Genomic DNA, 22,381 nt, shown 5'->3' with positions numbered 1-22,381 from the left:
CTGCCCTGATGTTGACAATTAGCTAGACACTTAATAGTTGCAGTTAACCAAAACTCTTTTTAGTCATCACTTGTTTTGTCAAAATGATCTGGTATGCTAGAATGCTACATTCCACAGATGTCTGTGATGTTGCAACTACCCTAAATATCACTCTACCTCCAACCCTCATTCAGCGCACAATTGAAGGTGATAATTCTGGGCACAAATCACCCTATGGCAATACACCACAATATCTGTATGATCAGCTGCATCTCAGGGGCGCCACAGAAACTATCCTCTCTTATGTACCTAAGATGGGACTATCGAGAATTTCCTAACACTTCTGATCTGTATGAGTGATGAAGCTTTGCAGCCATCGCCTTTGTTGTTTTTGGAACTTCATCCTAAACCAGGTGTAAAATTCCAGAACTTTTCAGTTTTAGAAGAACCACAATACCTTTGTTTTTTCTTATCTGTGATAGCTATTAGATATACATTTTAGATTGAGGTGGAATATTTATCATTAAGATGGAGGTGCTGATAATAGAGGTGGGAATGGGACAAAAAAGAAGTGGTTTGGCAGTCTGGCTAGGAAAATGACAGGCTGACATGTGAATGGCAAGAAAAAGGAGACTGAAGTGGCAGGTCACATCATGATGAGCAATTTTGAAGGAAGTGGGTATTTAGGAAATAGGGTGCAACCATCAACAGATGATTGCACCCTATTTCATAAATACCCACTTCAACAGATGGTGGGGAAGGAAGACTTTCTGTGGAAAGGTGGTTAATTTCTCCTGTCTTCTTCTCACTCTATAATACTCATTAGAAGCGCTCCAGTGAGCAACTTAACTCTGCCCCTCCTGGTTTTACAGATGCTGGCACCTCCAGGAGGCCAGGAAAGGTTAATGGAGATGATGAGTAGGGCCTCTAGATCCCTAAGAAATTAGGACTCACTGAGGAGTGGGTATCTCTGTTCTTAAATACCCCAGTTAATCTTTATTTTCCCCTGTTTTTCCGCCAAGTGATTTTGCCTGCATTCAGCATTGTAGAAAGCACTGGGCTCTTGGTAAAAACGAAGACGGATGGGGCAGAATTTCCAGGCCCTTTTGTGAGGCCCTATATGAACACACGTGCTCTTAGTGAAGTTAATGACGCACCAATGTATTGCCATAAATGTTATCAAATACAAGAACATTCCAAGTCACTTCAGAATTATTGTTTAGCTCATTTTAATTTTAGGTGAACATAAAACCCTATTTGAGGGAACATCACAATACCTTGAAGAAATGGAATATAACTACAAAACACAACAAAATACATCTTGTAACATAGGTAATAGGGCTTGGTACAAAATTAAGGCCCACAGGTAGACCGACCCATTCAAATCTGTGGAGCAATACAACAGAGTGGTTGACCTTCGAGTGTTGCATGCGATTTATTTGTCCTCAGCAGAATCTTAAGGTTAATGGTTGTAACTTCCAACTGAGCACGGAGGTAGAGAGAAATACTTCAAAGATTGCAAGCCACGAAGCCAACTCGAATCTAGAAGGGGAATCAAAGGTAAGCAGCACAAAATGCCCACGATGAGGGGATGTAGAATTGCAGATGCTGGAAGCCTCCAAGCAATCTTTCAAACAATTGTTGCCAAGGGTTCATCGATTACGATTTTTTTCTACAGCCAAAAGGCACGTGTATTATTAGAACTAATGTAGAGAACTCATACACAACAGTATTTTCATAGAATATGAATTGCAGGAATTACTGGTTCTCTGTAAAATGAAATAGAAGAGTTTATCCATTCCCATCATAAGTGCATACAAAGAAAAATACGTCATATAAGCTTTCTGGTTTATAAGTAGGGTACATATTGAAAATTCACCGAGCGCACATATGGCATGTATCACACTGAGTGCAAGGTGCCAATCTGTGTTAACATTTTACAAAATGTAAGAAATGACTAATCACAGGCTGTATGGTAATTGTATCCAATTGATGAAGAGCAAAATATGCCTCTACCAACATCTTCATTGGAAATATTTTGCTTTTGCTCAGTGGTATTAAGTCACCCATCAGCCTGGGTTTTCTACCACCTTAGGTTTTATGAAATCTTAACACACTGATAGCACCTTGCACGGAATGTGATCCACTGCATCACCTGTAGAGGATGATTTTTTGTGATGCACCGTTAACAGCAATCTCAAAGATGATATGTATTTTTCTTTATACATACTTTCAATGCAAATAAATACAAAACATCTGTTTTTATTTTATACACGTGCTATAGATTTTTGCATCTCACTATATGAAACTGTAGCCCTATATATTTTCGGTGTTGTACCTCCTGCAATACACTAATTTGCCCATGCTGAAAAACATATTAACTTTACTTGCCAATGAATTCTACGGAACAAATGTTTGAACGATCATAAATATCCCAGGCTATCGCAGAAGAATCCAAGGAAACCCTATTTTGGCAAAGGAACCTTCCAAGGAGCAGTTCAGCACAAACTAGAGCCTCCTAGCTATTTACAACACAAGCTTTAGATATAGAGTGTTTTCGTAAGTCAGGATGCTTCAAAATAGGTATTGAGCTAACGTGTCAAGTCTGGTCCCAAAAATATATGGTACAAGTCTCTTGGTCTTATCAATAAAACAAAACCAACTTGATGGTGGACGCAGCAATATTAATGTTAAGGTGTGGCTGTAGAGTAGGGCATAGTTGAACCTCGGAGTCGTACAAACTTGGTTCACGCCACATTGTTTGCATCACTTTAGGCTACCACAGTTTTCTTTCAGAATCCAAAATCAGCAGTTTCAACTAGTTTAGACTAATTTTGGACCCCCTTTTCCCTGTGCAGCTAGTAACGGTGGACACACAAGTGTTATGGGCCCATATGCATAGCTAACCCCTGAATGAGCCAATGTCTGGTTGTTATCAGCGTATCCATGTGATCAGCCCTCTCGATGATTAGGGCTGAAAAAGACAACCTGCGGAAAAAGATGCAGGCATGCCATGGGACCAATTGCTGAGAATGCAGCATGGCTGCGACCAATTATTATGCAAAGTATTTCAGCATCTATATAATAATATACATATGTTTTTTTTATCAGCATAAACATTATTGTTTACATACATAGTTGTAGAAATCAAAAATTAAATACTAAAGAATTCATCACTTACTGGTAGTTCTCATTACTCTGAATACCCCGCTTCTCTTACAATACTTACTGACATAATGTGTTCCACCTGTACCCAGGCCCACGTGCCTTAGCCAGAACCAATTAAAAAGGCTCTAATCAAAACACACACCCCCCTCCCTAATCTCCACTCACCTTGTACCAGCCTGGTGATACAAAGGTGTGGAGCCCAGAAAACATCTTGTGCATCCCAAAGCTGAAGTCCCAAGGGAGTCAGGTTGTATTCCAGGAAAGAACGGGGAGGGCAGGATGCAAGTATTGGTACAGAAAGCAGGATATTCGGAGTAATGAGAATTACCGGTAAGTAATGAATTCATTACCTCCTCAACCCTTTTTCTCATTCCAATATTTATGAACATGAGGATATACCAAAACAAACCTAGAGCAACCGGAATCCCCTGAAGAAAAATGCCAAAAAAACTCTGGATACTGCAGAAACAAATTTATTGTAAACCAGAACGGCATCAGACAGGAGACCAAGTCAGTCACTGAGTAACAGCAGCTAATACTTGAGACCCGAGGGTCAAAGAATCATTCACATCCAATCTGCATGTGAGACAAAGGTAGAAGGAGAAGCCCAAGTGGCTGCTTGATAAATACACACAATGGAAACGCCTTGAGACTTCATCCACAAAGACACCATGCCTCTTGTGGATCAACCCTGGACACCACCTGGCAGACAGACATGTTGAGAATCATAAGCCAGGGAAATTAAAGAGCAAATCCAGTGACTCAAAGTGGGCGTACAAGCTATCAGACAAAAGACACCAAAGTTCACAAAGAGGCTCTCACAGTGCCAAAAATCCTTTGTGGAAGGCTGCCTCCTCTGGAGTAGCAGGCTCTGAAAAAAAGAGGGAAACGTTTTCTCCTGGCATTGGTGAAAGCAGGAAACAACTTTGAGGAGAAAGCCGTGACCCAAGCACAGAACAAAGCCTGTCAGAAAAAATCTGCAAAGATGAGGTCTGATCCACAAAAACCCCATCTTACTCAACCTCTGTGCAGAAGTGATGGCCACTTCAAACGCACCTTGTCCAGGGGCTTAAAATGAGGAGAGTGAAGAGCCCGAAGGACCAAAGGCACATTCCAGGCAGGAACCACCAAACGAACATGAGGTTTCATCAAAGAAAAACCCTTAAGAATGCAGGATCCCAAAGGAAGCAGTTCAGGTACACCAAAAGACGAACAAATTGCTCTAATAGCACCCCATAGTACCCTCAAAGTAGAAACTGCTAAACCCTTCTGGAAGCCCTCCTGCAGAAACCTAAAGACCCAGGAGGCAGGAGAGGAAGCAAGATCCAAAGCCCTACTCTTGCACCACTAAACAAATGAAGACCAATGATGAGCATGCGCCCTCCCTGTGGTCCCATTCCAAGAGCGCTAAATGGAGGCCACCAAAGGAGAGGAAAGACCATGTGACATCAAACCCCTCCTCTCAAGAGCCAAACCGACAGATGCATCAGTCAACAAGGGGCTGGGGGAAGAATGGTCATACAAAGGGGACATGGCTGTAACGGGAGGATCCATTCCGGTGCTGCCGCCATAAGTCGCAACAGAGGAAACCAACCCATCCATGTTCAAAAGGTGTGACCAGAATGAGAGATGCTGTTTCCCTCTGAAGACTGGCCAAAAGCTTGAGAAGAAGATGGAATGGAGGAAAAGCATACAGAAGCATCTGAGGCCATGGCAGGGTCATAGCATCCACCTCCCAACACCCTGGCTCTGGGGAACTGGAGAAAAACTGAGTAAGGAGAGAATTCTCTGAAGAGGTAAATAGATCCACCTGTGGAGTGCTGAAACGATGGCACAGTTGGGTGAAAATAAATTTAGGGAAGAAGGAAAAACTATGATGAATCTGTCTGCCTGCACATTGTCATATCTGCGAATATACATTACAGAGAGGGACAGGAGGTGAGATTCCGCCCAGCTCCCCAACTGAAACACAAAAGAGGCCAGAGACAGAGACCCCGTGCCTGACTGCCTGTTGACACAGACTTGGTGACTGTGTTGTCAGTCCTTACTAGGACCACCTGATTGGCATCAAGGGGGAAAATGAAACTGGGCCAGATAAACTGTTTTTAATTCTCTCCAGTTCAAAGAGAACCTGCTCTGCTGAGGAGACCACAGTCCCGAACAGATAGGCCATCCAAAGTGGCCTGTCACCCAAGTCTGCTGGCATCCGTAATAACCTTGGGAGGGGGAATGCCAAGAGGGAAGCCTCTGGTCAAGTTGGTGGGGTTGAGCCACCACTGCAGCAAGTACCAGATGCTGGGAGACACAGGTACCAGTAAGTCCAGCGGCGGAAGATGCAGTGTCCAATGAGAGAGCAGATGATGTACCAGAGGACCTAATTTCAGCCGAGCCCAAGGAACGACAAAGATATAGGCTGCCTGAAAGGCAAAGAAAACACAAAATTCAAGATTCCAGTCCAGAAATCTGCAAGAATCAAATAGAAGCAAAATCAAAATCTACATACCATGTGACCCTGAAGTGGCAGCCAGGCCACATCCTTCTTGCCCAGAGCAAGGTGGAGATCACGCAATACCTGCACCCGGTCCGGAGGAAGACTGACCAAGCCCACAGCCATGTGGAAACAAGCCCAGATGAACTACAGATCCTGTGAAGGATTAGGTGTGACGTCTCCCAATTCACAAGCAGGCCAAAGTCCTCCAGAGACTTGCACACCAGCACACTCTAAGATCGGAGCACGGACAGATGAGGATGATGAAAGAGCCAATTATCCAGATAGGGATAAACCATTTCCCCTAGACCATGAAGATGAACCACTAGAGGGGCTATCACGTTGGTGAACACCCTGGGGGAGGTGGCAAGGCAGAAGGAAAGGACCCTGTACTGCCAGTAGATACCGTTCACAGAAAAGCGAAGAAACTTCTGATTGGGCCGGGCAATGGGAATGTGTGGCTATGCATCCCTCAAGTCCAAGGAGGCTAGCCATTCACCTCAGTGAATAAGAGAGATAATTTGTTGCAGAGTGTCCATTTTGAAACAAGGTTTCCTCAGGAATAGGTTTAGATGCTTGAGATTGAAAATAAGCCTGACCTTCCCAGCAGGGACAGAAAGACCAGAGACTAAAAATCTTTCCCCTGCTGCCCTACCAGAAATGGGACCACAGCACGTTTCCTGAGGAGATCCGCTATCTCCTGAGATAAATCCGGGAGTTTGGAAGTGCTTGAGAGGGACCTGTATGGGGAGGACAGCATTTGAAGTTAAGGGAGTATCCTCCTAGGATGATCTGCAACACCCAAGCATCTGAAACATGCTCCCGCCAAATTGGAAGAAAAAAAGCAAGATGACCTCCCACTGGGAGGGCAGACTAGTCAGAAGCGCTTCTCAGTCTTGGGTGCAGGAGGAGGGTGAGGTTTGGAGAAAGGGCGAGCAGGTAAGGAGGAAGACCTCTTGAACTTGGACTGGAACTGCCCCGAGAAACCCGTGAGCATTTCCAGTGATGTGGAATTCCAATAGCCCAACACAAAGGACATATTGTTTGGGGCAAGGTCTACAAGTTTTCATGTTTATTTTGTCCTTAGGACAAGTAGGCCCAACCCCCTGCAACACAAACCCTTTGGCTGCCAGTTTACAGCATCACATAATGGATTTGAACAGGGCATTGTCTGCAGTTAGAGTAATATTTGCGTCCATATGTTAATACTTTTTGAACTTGTATTTATGGTTCATTTATGCAAACCCTTTATTATTAGGATGAGCACTTTAAGTAAATGTTGTAAGCACAGACTGCATTAATGAGATTGGTTCCTTTATGAAAATGTGTACAGGCGTTTGCAAAGTTAACCAATATGAAACATGTATAATGTTCCCAGAAAGCTCTCAGATCAGATGCAAGTATTTGAAGAACTTTGAAATCAAGTCGGATTCTTAGCTTTCAAGATACAGTGTTCACAAAAAATGCTACTAGGAAAAAAAGGTTTTGCTAATCTATTGTGAAAATGTAGGTACTATTTCTTTGAAGCAATATTTAGTAAAATGTGTTGATGCATGCTAAAACAAATCATAATGGAAAATAAGTGTATTCATATTTAACAAGATTATGGGAATTGTGAAAATTAACAAGCATTGACAAAGTCAATAGGATCGTCATTGGTGGTCAGCCTTTTGGTTTTGAAAGTGCGTGTCTTGTTCTGACATGGTTTGGGTAAAACGTTGTTGTGGGAGCTGATGGCCCTGCACTTTTATAATAAACATTAGCAAAAAGAAAATTGGTCTCATAAAGCACAAAGTGCTCAGAAGTCCCTGACACTGAACAAAACGAATTTGTGTGCAGATATGCTCTTTGTGAAAGAGCAGAATGTTGTCACTCACAGTGAAGCCAGCGATAGACAGAGTTTTAATAAAAACAAAAAGTGTTGGTTAACGTCAGACCTAATTGGGGCCCAATTCTTTAAAAAAATCACGAAAGGGCACCCATGGTATATGTGCTTGCATTAGTGCAGATTTATGACTTCTTTGAATTCACAAGAATTTACAAACATAGGCCAGGAAATTGTACTCCTAGAAAATATTTGTGAACTGCATTTTAGCACGAACAACTATGTATGCGTATATTTGCTCATTCAGACATCTGTTGAGCGTTTACAAGTTCACTTTCCTCCAACGATTTTTGTTCCCAACCCTGGGAGAAGTTTTACTTCTTCTCTTGTCAGAGTAATTTTCCAACCTTCCTCAGCATGGAAAAATACCAAAAAAGAGCTTGTGAAAATCCCTAAAACATGCAAGGTAGTAGGTCTGTACGGATTCATATGGACATTCCATACCTCAGTGCTACTTCCGGCCCACCCTGTGGTCTGTGGAAAGGTGGTAAAAGTAAATTGGTAGTATTTAAATGGTAGTAGAAGCCCTGACATAATCAGACAGGCTAATATCAGAGCGATTATATAATGAAATTGCTGCCATAATTTGTCGGTGCACTAATTGGCACCAAAGGGACAAGTGGATTTTTTTACAGGACAAGTAGATTTAGGACGCAGCCTGTCCCATGGACTAGTAGATATTTAGTTAAATTCCACACCCCTGATTTCTTAGGGGGAACCTTCTGATAGGGGTCAGCTCGGTGATGAGAGCTAAAATCTCATCAGCTCCAAATCTTCCCAAAAAGATGGCTGTTAGTGAATTGCATATGCAACAACCCTGACTTCTGAGCTGAGTTCACCTTCCAATCTCAGAGATACACATGGCGACGAGCATGAACAAGCCATGGCAAAGACCAAAGCCTTAAAAACATCCACCAAAAACATAGCTTGTGTCTCCATATTAGCAAACAGGGATGAACACTCATCCCCATCCTGGACAGACATAGTCAAAGATTGGAGTTAAGAGGCATAGACTGCATAAATGGCAGCCTGAAGAGCCAAGTTCAAACCAGAAAAACATTTCTTCAAGGAAGCCTCCACTCTACGATCAACAAAATCTGAAATGGAACTTTCTCAGACATAATAGATGGATGACCAGCCATATGAGAAAGCCTCAACGATCAGGGGAACTCAATATCATCTTTGGACAGAGGATAACGAGGACGTCAAAAAAGTATTAAGATCCACCTTATCAGGTTCCTTCCAGTCACGAGGAAGAAGGTCCAACAAGTCTTTGTTGACAGCTAAACAGGCAGGCGGGTGAGAATGAAACTGCTAAAAATGGCCAGAGCTGGAACTAGGGACATAATCTTCCATAGGGATACTCATGTTGCCACCCAGATATCTGAACAGGGCCAAAAGATCAGATTTTTGAAAAAGTGTGGACCTTGGCAATGGAGACTCAACATCCTATTCATATTCTGGAAGAAGAGGAGGGAGAGGACACCACCAAAGAAGAGACTGAAGAGGTAGGAGAGGAGGAATAATAACGTGAATGCCCAGAGTCCTTGGATTTCAAAAGAACGTCAGAGAGGGAAGACAAGAGAAGCTGGAATTGATCTTCAGAAAGTCCCAATCTATGAGAGGACCCTCGGAGAACCTCCTCAGACCTATGTTGTTTCCTTACCTTCTGAACAACACTGGAGCAATGATGACGCTTAGCCGATCTCTTCCTGTGTTCCTGGCAAACTGACACAGAGAAGGAGGCATACCCCATTTATAAGGACCCAAAGGACCCCAAGTAGACTAAACAAATGCCATAAAATAAGTGTAACACACACAGCAAACAGTAGAAATAGAAGTAGAATCATGTCCAATCACACGTATGGCTGTGTAATGGGTCTGACATTGTAGTTTATTATTATTATTTTTTTATAAAGAAAAACACTGCACAACCCAACCTGAAGCGAGGAGGAAAGGGAAAACAGGAAAGAGCCAAAACAAAATCTCCAATGAGTAGTGGAGCAGCAGAATGCCTCCAGACAACCCCAGATGCAGGATATAATATATTGGGCACGGCATCCCTTTCTAAAAGTGTGCCTAAGAAAAAAAGAAAACAAGGGGAGGACACAAAGCCTGTCTTCCGGATGAAAGACAATGGTGTCACACCGCCGGCCTCCCACCACACATTGGAGACAAGATCCCTGTTCATCCTGATGAGCCAGCGTATCCTGGAAGTGCTGCTCATCGGAACTCAAGGGAAAACAATCGATAGAAGTGTGCTGAATGCAGGCACTGCAAAGCCTGTACTCTGCGCCTCACACGTGCCATGGATTGGGCGAGAAGCAAGGACCCGAGTCAGCCTGTGTTCTGCTGATCCTGCAGGAGCAAAGAGCATGCCAGGGAGAAACTGGTACCCACAACAGCAAGAGTTGGCCTGCCACCTTCACTCCCTCACCAAATCAGTCATGACTGAAGGCACAAGACACCACACGCAAGCCCAGCAAGCACCCAGTGCAACAACAGGAACAAACAGGGACAGAGACGGTCAAAGTGGCCTAGCCAACCACAAACTCTACAAACATGGCCCAACTATCCCGAAAGAAGCACGTTGACCCAGAGCAGAGAAACATGTAAGCCCCAGTCTAACACTGCCAGCCAGATTGGCATAAAAAACACAAACCCCAGTAAGGAAGGCCCAGCCAACTCAAAACACAGGGAATAGCCAGGGCAGTGACCCCAATCCCCAGGCACAGCACCAAGCACCACACCATGTACAGGGTACAGGCATAAGGGGGAACCAAATAATCCAACCCCAAGAGTCCCAGCCTCCCAGGACTTACCTGATTTGAACAGCTCAAATTACCAACATGGTTCTTGAGCAAACAAAACAAATAGGATGTTTTCTTAGCTCCATACCTTTTTATCACCAGGTTGGTACAAAGTGATTGGAGATTAGGAAGGGGGAAGGGTTTTTGCGTAGAGACTTTTTGATTGGTTCTGGCTAAGGCATGTGGGTCTGGGTAGAGGTGGAACACCTCATGTCAGTAGGTATTGGTTAAGGAGGTAATATGACATTTGATTGACATATAATTATGTATACTTGCTGCATATAGCACATGGGTAGAACTTATGAATTACTTATTTATTTACAGTGAGGTTTCTTATATATGATTATTCTCCCATATGTTCACTTGTGGTGAGTGCTCCCCTAGTGAGTTATCGTGGTAGAGTTAAGTAAAAATAATCCCCTTGCTGTGCTATGCTATTGTAATCTGAGTGCTCCATCAGCATAAGGGTACAGTGGTGCTGAGGGATCGCCAGGAGTGAGCAGAGAAGTGAGAAGACCAGAAAGTGAGTTAAAAACTGAAGGTTTTCAAAACTTTCCAAAATGAAAGGTGAAGTGATCTGATGCAGAAGGAAAGATAACTCAAATGCCTAACATCGAAAAATGAGAAAGAGCAGCCACCAGTATGCTTGAGATGGATCTTGGATAGGATATGGAAGCAATGTGAAGAAGACTTGAGAAAGCAAAGCGGGTATTAGTAAATACATTTAGACGCAAAATACGAGGGGCTGAGAAAGTGCAATGAGTGGTGTCAGAGATTCGAATTTGCCACTTCTGTAAACACAAAGAAACGAGTCAAATGCGCCATGGGCTTACAATCCTTGCTGCAGATGCCAGTCATTAACTGATAATGCTCTTAAGATGCTAGGTTTACGGTTGAATTTTGCTTCTCTGTTGACCTCATAAACAAGACGTTAATTCTTTCTATGGATTTAGCATTGCCTTCCCAGTCAATCAGCGATATCTTCCTAGATTTAAAATCATTTTCTTTGCTGATACCCAAAAATACAGTGGGAGTTATATTGGTATATACATTAAGCAGATGCACAAGCCTCTTTCCAATAAAATCCTGCTTGGATTTGAATCATATGCAGGCCCAGTCACGTATTTACTGTTCTACATTGTGTGTGTGATCTATGAGGTAGAAAGTGATACAAAAATACACGTAAATAGTGGTCAACACCTTGATTTCACTGTGAACTTGGTATAGAAATACCCATCAATAACTTAACCAGCACAAGGGCACTGAAGGGTAAAGGCCTAGATCAAATAGGGTACGTTTTCCTTTGCAGAATGTTTATCAACCACGAGATGCTTGCTGAGATGGATACAACAGTCAATACAAGTGTAACTCAAACTGTCCAGTAGGTGACGTTGTTTCTTCTTTGGCCAAAGGGAGGGGGTGCTAAGGATTGGAGTTGGTATCTCAGGAAAGTAGAGCCTCCATCTTTGGATTTATAAATGAGAAATTTGTAAACATATTTTGATCCATGCTGTTCATCAGTGTTCTATCCCCGCAAGACAGTCGGGGCTTCTCATTAAGGAATTCCTTGTCAAAGTTGCTGCAGTCACTTGGGGATTTCTGGAGAGAGGAGACATCAAACAATTACACAAGTGAAATCATCTACGTTTATTTATAACACACCTAGCAATAAGAAGAGGGTTTACACTTGCCACTCTCGTTGCCACGAGTATTTAATGGAAAACAGACTTTGAGGTAGACACGGAAGCACAGCTAACATGCTTTTTCCAAAAACAGAGGTTTTACGTAGAAATTCCTGTTAAGAGCAGGGTAAGGATAAGCCCAGCACCAAGAGATGAGTGATCTTCCCAACTGACACATACAGAAGAATGACGATTAAGCATTGCACCACATTATATAGAACACGAGGACACTTACTTGCATTTTAGACGCAGTAGTGTATAACATTAAAATTCAAGGGAAGTGTTGAGTTGATGTATTACATATCTCCAGAATGAAGGTGAGAGAGAGCAAAGATTGCATACTCTCCTGGCTGCTTGTGCTTCCCAGTATTGGGACCTTCAGCATTCTTTTGCTCCACAAAGGAATTCATATCTTAGGTACGACATATTGTACCCATATTTTCGTATCAATTAATCAATTACGGTTGTATCTGAGGTAATGTGCACATGGTGAACAGGTGTTCTTCATAAATGGGGTGACATCTCCCATCACTCTGGTGGATCAAGAGACTTCTTTGTGGGGGACCATGAGCCCTTGAGTCAATGTACCAGAGACATAGTATTTGTTTCAGATTCATAAACCTGATGGATGGGATCTTGGGTGTAAGTCTAGATTTAGGATACCGTTTCCAGACTGAAAACATATTTTCTTAAATCTTTTGGTGCAAAGTAACTAACTGGTCTGGTGGGGCAGGTCATACTGTCTGCCACCTGCCTCTCGCCTCGCTATGGTTTGTTGCATTCAAATCTTTTGCAGCCTCATCCAGATGAGAACTTGCACAAACAGAAGGTCATGTCTGTTTGAATGGTGCCGAGGGCGTAAGTCACTTGCCATAACTGTTCCTTAAGGGGCCGCCAAGCAAGATTAAGTAAGACACTAGAGGCTGTTTTGAATCTCCAGGCACTACAATAGGTAGAGAGGCAGCCTCAATAAGATTGAGGGTATTTTTCTGGTGTCTTGTTGTATGGGTATCTATAACCAGGAACTCGTTTCGATTAAAATGGGACCGTGCTCAATTGTAAATGCTGGACCGAAAACCTTTAAACTACATTTTGTAACACTTTCATATGAAAAACAAATTATTTAATCTTCCGTTCAAATGCTGCAACAAGACTTGCTTTGCATTCACATCTAGAAAAAATAGAGTTTTGTAGTTGTTTCATTCTGACTTAGACTAGTGCGTCTGAGGCATGGTTCTATGAAAGTTGTTCATGGTTATTCCTTACCACTTTTGGCTGAAATGGCGGACACATCCCTCTATTTTCAAGAACCTCCCATTTTATGCCCTGGAAGAAGGCATGCTGACGAATGTTTCCCTTCACACCCAGTCTCCTTTCGGGTTCTCGGATTAAAAGCTGAAAACAAGCAGATTTAGTTGATTATTTTATGTCACAATTTATTCTCAACTCTCTAAATGTAGATGAGGGCATAACCATGGTCGAGCAAAGAAGGCGAGTCTTTTAAGCTTTCGGAATCTTGTTTCAAAGTTTTATTTCTAACACTGCACCTTACCGATCTACCCAGCTGACCTCATGAGATGGACTCGGTCCTAATTGGCCAACATAATAATCTACTTATTTTCTAAAATTCTATAAAAGGGAAAAGGTGACTTCTATATCGGCGCAAACTAATGCAGTATAGACCTGACTAGAGGACAACTTTCTTCACTGGCAAAATAACATCTACAACTATAAATAGTGAGCTACGTGCAGGACTGAAGCATGCTGCCCGGTGGCTGGATATTGCTCACAAAGAAGCTGAAGAACTTATATTTACAGACAAAAGACAGCACATTTTTATCTTGTGTTTATATCACCTGGTTAGGTATCAGCATATCCACGATGGCTTTCCTCATGAACTAACCGTTTGCTTGTGTGGCACAGAGAACAGCTCAATTTACAGATGAAAACAGTACATAGACATATGTTTTTAGGTCGTTCAGACTGATTAGTACAACTAGGTAATGAGAATTTCAGAGACTTGGGGGCTGGTGATGATAAGTGATTGCATTGCATATGGTGTGCCTCTGAGTTATTACAACCGATGTGTGTTGGAATAGCATCACTGAGGTAGGCCTGAAGGGCTGAGACTTGAAGCTACGTAAGGTTTGAACGTCAATAGTAGTCAGAGAGTGGTCTAAGTGGATGTACCTGAGCGCTGACAATCTTTCAGTTTGTTTCAGTGAAATTATATGAGAGCTAGTTTGGCGTATTTTCATGTAGGGATGATGGAGCTATCTTCGCTGCTTTGAGGGAATAGATTATCTGGGATATTCACCCATGAGACTATTGCAGAAGTTGGGTTTAGAAGACATGAGTTCTCTTCCTAAATGCAGTTTGAGAATGAGACAGTGCTATTAGTGATTAGGAACAGGCACCGGGGTTGGTGAACACATCAGGATGATATGTTGCCTACAATGAAGCAGAATTAGATGGAAGCATTGAAGCATGGGATTTTCCAAAGAGCAGAATTGTGGCCTTGACCATGCTGGAACTGAGGTAGCCAGGGTCCATCAGTGGCTGGTTTATGGACGGCTAAAGTAAGGGATTCATTTATCTGAAATACGATTTTAGTAGGTTCCTCAGTAGGGTAGTAGTTTTAGTTGACTAATGATGTAAATGATTGATGTAAACATGTATTTTTCTTCTATTTTGAAACTATACACGCCTTTGGTAAAATCAAGGATGAGTAAATGTAGCATCAATGGGCACAAAGCTATTTACCACGTTGAATGCAGTAGGCAGGTGGTATGAAATAGTATGGTAGACGACCCCATGTGGGGGATTGTTCAGATGGAATTAAAAATGAATACCAAGGTCGTTTTGGTGATGCTATCGCCCATCTCTGGGGTGTTCGTGGCTATGCAAGTGGTAGTAAAGGGAAGGGCAGAAGTGTTGAGAAAGGCAACAGTAATGACCAATTATGATGGTACTCTGATATGGGAACATGATCTCTAGTACTGAAGTGTAGTATTACAGCAGGCTTGTCAAACATGTAGCTGGTGAGCTACTGGAAGCTCTCCAGCCACTTGTAAGTTGGTTTCCAGTGTGCAACCCAGCCTACTACATAGAAATGTTCACTTTATTGAATTAATGTATTTATCTGAAAATTGAAAAGGTGATATTTGATTGTTCAAGTTTGCGTCTTTGATTAGACGTATTATTAATGTTATTACATTGGTGCCGGAGGCATTGAAGCTATGGTTGTCATGTATTAACCATGGAAAGGCATTTCAAACTCAAAAAACATTTTTCAAATGACTGTTGGCTACCCTGCCTGAAGCAATGTGGTGATCGCTGCTGGTAAACTGCTGGTAAACCTACATGGGGAGCAACTAATGTAATCTTGTTTCACATGGTCACTTTTATCACACTAAGAATAACAGTAGCTCAGGATGATTTTCATTCACGTTAAGAAGCTCCTATTACAGGAAAGGTTGGAGACTCCTGTGACAGCATCTTTGTGCAGCAGCCGTGGTTAGTGGTGTAAAAGGTTCAAAGTGAAAAATGGGAAAATGGGTAATGCCATAAGTTCAGTGTGAGAGAGAAAATGAACAGCAGGTCTCTAGAGTTATATGACGCACTACTGATTGACTATATATTGTTTTGCCATAATACATAATATTGTATACAGAATACTGACTAGCATAATATTATGTAGGTAAGTATATGGAAGGAAGTTTAGATTTATTATTATGAACTCCACATCTATGTAGCTTTGTGTGTGTGTGTGTGTGTATATATATGCATTACATACTGGTGTCACCAGTAGGTAGGTATAGTTAGGATCCAGTTTCTATAGAAAAAGTGTTTTTGACTTGCCTATATCTTTGCCGCCGCTTGACAAATCTTCACAAAATGTCCCCAAAATATTTGATGCTCACATCAGCTTCTGTCAGGAAAGTTTCAGGGTGATCCATCAAGCGGGGGCTGAGAAAAAAGGGGGGGGTCTAAAAAGGTGCATTTCCTATGTTATTTCCCATAGGGATTTTGAACCGGTTTACAGCCCGAACCCCTGGATGGAATTATGTCAAATTTGCCAGAATGATAGCTCCGCAGACTGACACCTCCTTGGAGCTCAAATTAAATGTAATGTGGGGGGCCGCCTGGTACCCAGCAACCGCGGGGACCATCGCCTCCCCAGGGCTACAATGAAATGCAATGCGAGGGGGCCACCTGGCCCACCCCGTTGCCTCGGGAACCTCCACCTTCCTGGGGCTCTAATAAAATGTAATGCAAGGGGGTCGCCAAACCACCCCATTGCCCCGGGGACTGCAACCCCCCCCAATGCTTTAATGAAATAGAGTGCGGGGCTGCCCGGAACCCCTGTACCATGGGAACCGCCACCTCCCTGGGGCTTTAATCAAATATAGTACAATCAAATGTAATACTCGGGCTGAACTAAAAGAATGGAAGGAGTCCATTGCGAACACGTGGCCCTGGGGACCATCACCTCCTTTGGGCTATTTTATGCTGGAGGGGGCCGCGCGGCCCCCCTTGAGGAGCCTTATTTGACCCTGGGGACTGCCAACCCCCCAGGGCCGGCTCCTGTGGTGTCCGTGGGTGCCCACTCCTGGGACATAGCTTTGACAGCTCCTGCCAAGACAGAGCAAACAATTCACTTTCTGGAAGTGAGAGTTGCCAAACAGCGCTCACTTGCAGAAAGTGAAGTTTTCTTCTGTTTTCCTGCATGCAAATATGCATGCAGGGAAACAGATAAAAACATTGCTTCCACAAGCAGGGAGCTGCTACATAAAGCAGCTCCGTGCTTATGGGAGCAATGCGTCCATCCACAGGATGTGGGGAACCGGCTAGGACTGTGGAGGCCATCAGACACCCCAGAGGTCCTGTCATTCTTTCTTTCTCTTTTATCCCATAAAGGGAGAGAGAGATTGTGATAGCAAGTGTCTCTCCATAGAATGACTTCAAAGAGTCAGACTACCAAGATATTTGCTAAGAATGTATAGTTACGTTTGGATGCAGAGCAGAACAGAGTCTTGTGCTGTCACTCAGTAGGCTAAATGTTCAAATCCTTGTATCGATCAATCAATTAATCAATTCTTTATTCAGTTGTTAGCAACCATCAAAGTGTGAAATACATTATTCACATCAATAAAATACATGATAATACAATACATATAATCACCAAACATAATTAAATAACATCATCGATAAAAACTCAATAAAAGAAACCTAAAAAGCAGACAATATTAAAATATTTTGTTGTTTAAACCAGACACTTAGTAAACATCTTCCAATTGTGAATACAATTGACTGTGAGGTATCAGTTTTCAAAATCCTCAAAGCTAATAAATATCTAGATACCCCTAGGTTCAAAGAAATTGGGTGAATCCATTTTCTACGTGGGCCTGATACTCAGGGAAAAAAAAAAACAGTACATGGGCCTCGGACTCTACATCCGATCCACATGCAGGACACTCACTTACACCTGCATCCTTCCCCCCACTTGCTTCTGAAAGACTTCAGCTGTAATGAGTCATGCCTAAAACAAATATACAAACTTTTGGGTAGTGGAGGGGTAATTGTGTCAAAGAGTGTCTCAAAACATGGATAAGGTTCAAATCCCAAGAAGTCATTCATTAAATGTGCATTATCCCCTTAAATACAGGCTGGTCTTGAATGTTTTCCCAATAGCGGGCCTTCAAAATTCAGAGATCAGCTTTACATAGGGTATCTGATTCAACTCAAAATCTCCCCAGACCCAACTTAAGTAACCAGTCAGATACAAATTTCACACAGGGAAAGCTTCTAGCACTGATAATTTTTATCACACCTGTTGGAAATGGCCCTTTTTGCAGGGTCATCCCCAGTCTTTTTGCCTCCTGCCTCCTGTTTTTTCTGACCAGCTGCTGTTGGCTTTTGAAGTCTGAGCACTTTACCACTGCTAACCAGTGCTAAAGTGCATATGCTTTCTGTGTAAATTGTATGTAATTGGTTTATCCATGATTGGCATATTTGATTTACTAGTAAGTCCCTAGTAAAGTGCACTACTGGTCCCAGGGCCTGTAAATCAAATGCTACTAGTGGGCCTGCAGCACTGGTTGTGCCACCCACATAAGTAGCTCTGTAATCATGTCTCAGACCTGCCACTGGAGTGTCTGTGTGTGCAGTTTTAACTGTAAATTCGACTTGGCAAGTGTACCCACTTCCCAGGCCTAAACCTTCCCTTTTCTTACATGTCAGGCACCCCTAAGGTATGCCCTAGGTAGCCCCAAGGGCAGGGTGCAGTATATGTTTAAGGTAGGACATACTGTATAGCAATGTGTTTTATATGTCCTAACATTGAAATATTGCTAAATTCGTTTTTCACTGTTGCAAGGCCTGTCCCTCTCATAGGTCAACATGGGGACTACCTTTAAATTTGATTAAAGTTTATATTCCCTTTGGGAGCGGATGGACATGTTGAGTTTGGGGTCTCTGAGCTTACAATTTAAAAATACATCTTTTAGTAAAGTTGATTTTAAGATTGTGCGTTTGAAAATGCCACTTTTAGAAAGTGATCATTTTCTTGCTTATACCATTTCTGTGTCTCTGCCTGTTTGTGGATTCCCTGTGTGGGCCAGTTTGACAGTTGGGCTGGTTGCACCTCACACTAGACAGTGACACAAAAGGAGTTGGGATGTAGTCTGCATTTCCTGATGAGCCATCTGTGCTAGGAGGGAGGGGAGGAGTGGTCACTTACACCTGAAAGGGCTGTGCCTGTCCTCACACAATGCAGTGTCCGACCCCCTGGTGAGTGTCTGGGGCCTGGCCTGGGCAAGGCAAGATTTCACATTCAGAAGAGACTTTACTTTGAAGTAGGCCTACTTCAAAGGAGAAATTGGGTATAAGAAGGGCACCCAAAACCACAGACTTTAGAACACTTCTGGAAACAAGAGGGACCTCTGCCTGGAGAAGAGCTGAAGAGCTGAGGAGAAGTGCTGCCCTGCCTGTGAATGTGCTTTGTGGAGCTATCCTGCAGTTGCTGCTTCTGCCAGAGTAAGAGGGCAAAGACTGGACTTTGTGTGCCTTCCATCTTGTGAAGAAATCTCCAAGGGCTTGATTTAGAGCTTGCCTCCTGTTGTTTGAAGTCTCAGGGACAGCAAAGACTTCTCTCTGCCAGCACCTGGAGTCTCTGAAGAGACTCCTGCTCTGACAAGTGGTGCCCTATCCAGTCCCTGGGCCCTTGAAAGGAAAGCTGGTGGAAATCCAAGGAAATCGACTTCGGACCGACGCCGCTGCTGAATTCAGTGACGCCGCCTGCACCCGACGCCGTGACCTTCGCTGGAACGCAACGATCTTTGTAGGCCCGATGCCGCTGCAGCCCAGCTGAAGTCCGCGACTCCGTGGAAGTCGCCGCACCATGCCGTGACCGACGCTGCTCGAAGTGCGCAGATTAAACGTTTCGCACAGACGCTGCGATCCCCGACTTCGCGCATCGACTTGTTTTCTCTCTTCACCAAAGGTACTGTACTTGGGGGTCTACGCGACTCCGTGTCAGGCGCCGCTGGTGTCGGCTTGTTGGCAACGACTCCGTCACGACGCTGTGTTAACACCTCCTCAAAGCATTTTGTGTTTCTAAGCGCTATTTTTTAGTTTAATCTTTAAAAATTCATAACTTGACTTGTGTATGTCGATATTTGTCGTTTTGGTCTTGTTTTGTTTAGATAAATATTTCCTATTTTTCTAAACTGGTGTTGTGTCATTTTGTAGTGTTTTCATTAAGTTACTGTGTGTGTTGGTACAAATACTTTACACCTAGCACTCTGAAGTTAAGCCTACTGCTCTGCCAAGCTACCAAGGGGATAAGCAGGGGTTAGCTGAGGGTGATTCCATTTTAACCTGACTAGAGTGAGGGTCCTTGCTTGAACAGGGGGTAACCTGACTGTCAACCAAAGACCCCATTTCTAACATTCTTCTGAAAGACTTGAGCTGTAATGAGCCATGCCTAAATCAAATAAACAAACTTTTGGGTGGTGGAGGGGTAATTGTGTCAAAGAGTGTCTCAAAACATGGATAAGGTTCCAATCCCAGAAAGTCATTCATTACATGTGCATTATCCCTTTAAATATAGGCTGGTCTTGAATGTTTTCCCAATAGCGGGCCTTCAAAATTCTGAGATCAGCTTTACATAAGGTATCTGATTCATCCCAAAATCTCCCCAGACCCAACTTAAGTAACCAGTCAGATTCAAATTTCACCCAGGGAAAGCTTCTAGCACTGAACACTTTCATCACATCCCTCAGCTAATCTCTATAATATCTAAGTTCATTGGTAAACCAGAGACAGGCCCAATACAGCAGTGGCTTTAAGCTTGCAATATCTGTTATTTTTTTAAGTCCAAATCGAGAAAGAGAGGTACAAGAGGAGAGCTCACTGGTATCGAGAGTAGCTTCCTTGCATGAGGAGAATGGCCCTGGGCCAGTTCCCTGCTATATATGGCCAAACTCCATGCACAGTGGGGGTGTTGGTTGAAAATGAACAAAAAATAGAACATAAATTCAATAAAAAAAAGCAAAATGTTAAAGAGAGGTTATAGTTCGCTATGGTACTATGATCTTCCCTTACAATAATAAAACCCTAGGAATCGACTGATCAGACCAACAGTTAAGGTGATGTTATAGTTACATGTCGAAATTAGATAAAAATGAATGTTTTGAAAACAAAAATCCACTGAAATCCACCAGTTATAGTTCAGTGAGATAAATGTAACTGGTGCCCCCACCATGCATTTCCTATGACATCACATATTATATCACTCATGACATGTTAAATGACATCATTGATGACATCTAAAATTAAATCACTGATGACGTCACTGATGACATTACCCAAGATACTACTCCTCAAATTACTCTATAAACTTCTAGATCATTTTCAAAAACCGAGTAGGTAGTAAAGGGCCCACAACTATATACAGCATACATTGACTATGTAGGAAATTGGTTTACTGGTTGAGCAGGGTGAAACCCTACCAAATAGTAGCCACAATTTCTGATCCGGGTGAAGCCACAAGCAAACCCCAAATTAACCTGCGCTTATCCCTGTGGTAACTTGGTACAAAGGAAATAGGGTTAAGTTAGAGGTAATGAATACATTATTTATGCAGTAATTTAAACACAAATAAAATGAAAACACAACCCAGGAAAAATCCCACACCAATTTAGAAAAAAAGAGTTATATGCAATAAATTATTTGAGACAAAAATCCAATGAGTAGAACCGGAGGTATACAATTTCAACATTTCCGGTTACAACAGTGCCTAGAAGCACTAAGTGTCAACTATGGCTATCTGGATGAGCGGACCGACACAAAGTCAAAAGTTGAAGAGGACTGCAATGGAGCACAGGCTGGATACAGCAGTTGGACCCTACAAACAAAGTACCTTAAATTCTGATTTGTAAAGCACTGCGAGACCATGTATCAAGGTTGCGTCATGCAGAGGTTGTTCCAAGGAGCTGCAAGGCTGTGATGCAGAATCCTACGTCATCGTTGAGGTTGCTGTTAACAAGCGCCTTGCGATGTGAAGGCCTGCGTCGAGGATAATTCTCACAGTGGTGGTTCTGAAGAGACTGCGGGCTGTGATGCAAGTTCGGTGTCAGAGGCAGTGGTGGCCGACACATATTAAATGTGGTGGGGTAGGTTGAGGGGGCGTGAGGGTGTGTGCAGGGGGAATGCAGTGGGGCACGGTGGGGGTTTAACATGAAAAAAATAAAACATTTACCTGGTGCTGCCGGCCGCCTCACGCTCCTCCGTTTCCTGGTCCCAGATAGCATCAGAGACTCCCTGTGCAATCCCCATACTGCTCTCATGCTATTACTAAGCATGAGAATATCAAGGGGATTGGCCTGAGTGGGCTGGGTTACTGCTCCCTCAGGCACAGGGAGTCTGTGCTGTTTCTTCAACCCGACTGTCAAACACAGCTTGTTTTGGAGAAACCTAAGTGTGCATGCCTGTTTGACTGACCTAGAACAGCCGGCCAAACAGACATGCACACTTAAGTGCAAACCACTACTCCACTCCTCTCCCCCCCCATGGCCCATCCCTGCCCCTCCCAGCACAAGCTGGCTCAGCCAGCAGCTGAAAAATAAAACAATAATAAAATATTGTTTTCTTTTTCAGCTGATGGCTCTGAGCCAGTGGGGTGACGCTCCTTCACCATTGCAGAGGAGCCGCAGCTGGTCAGAGATGCGTTGAGCTGTGGAGGTTCCGAAGTAGTTGTGACAAGATGCATTGTGTTGCACCAGTTCTGCGCAAAGAACCACAGCTGGGATGCTGAGCACCTTCAGGCTGACTTCCAAGGGTCCAGGACTGGGATGGCACTACTCGG

The 22,381-nt window shown here is 43.1% G+C and overlaps 1 protein-coding gene across 1 annotated transcript in view; it reads right to left on the bottom strand.

Annotated features, from left to right (window-relative positions):
• Window positions 1–1,206: 1,206 nt before the first annotated feature.
• Window positions 1,207–22,381, bottom strand: part of PRKCQ (protein kinase C theta) — a 437,429-nt gene continuing 416,254 nt past the window's right edge. Inside the window, exons 17-18 of the mRNA XM_069229272.1 lie at window positions 13,279–13,407; window positions 1,207–11,929 (exon numbers count right to left, since the gene is read on the bottom strand). Of these exons, the coding sequence (XP_069085373.1) occupies window positions 11,774–11,929; window positions 13,279–13,407 (285 nt within the window). The 3' untranslated portion in view covers window positions 1,207–11,773. The remainder of the gene's footprint in view (window positions 11,930–13,278; window positions 13,408–22,381) is intronic.

Source organism: Pleurodeles waltl, chromosome 4_1, assembly GCF_031143425.1.
Source record: "Pleurodeles waltl isolate 20211129_DDA chromosome 4_1, aPleWal1.hap1.20221129, whole genome shotgun sequence".
NCBI lineage: Eukaryota > Metazoa > Chordata > Amphibia > Caudata > Salamandridae > Pleurodeles > Pleurodeles waltl.
This window is presented reverse-complemented; position numbering and strand designations above follow the sequence as displayed.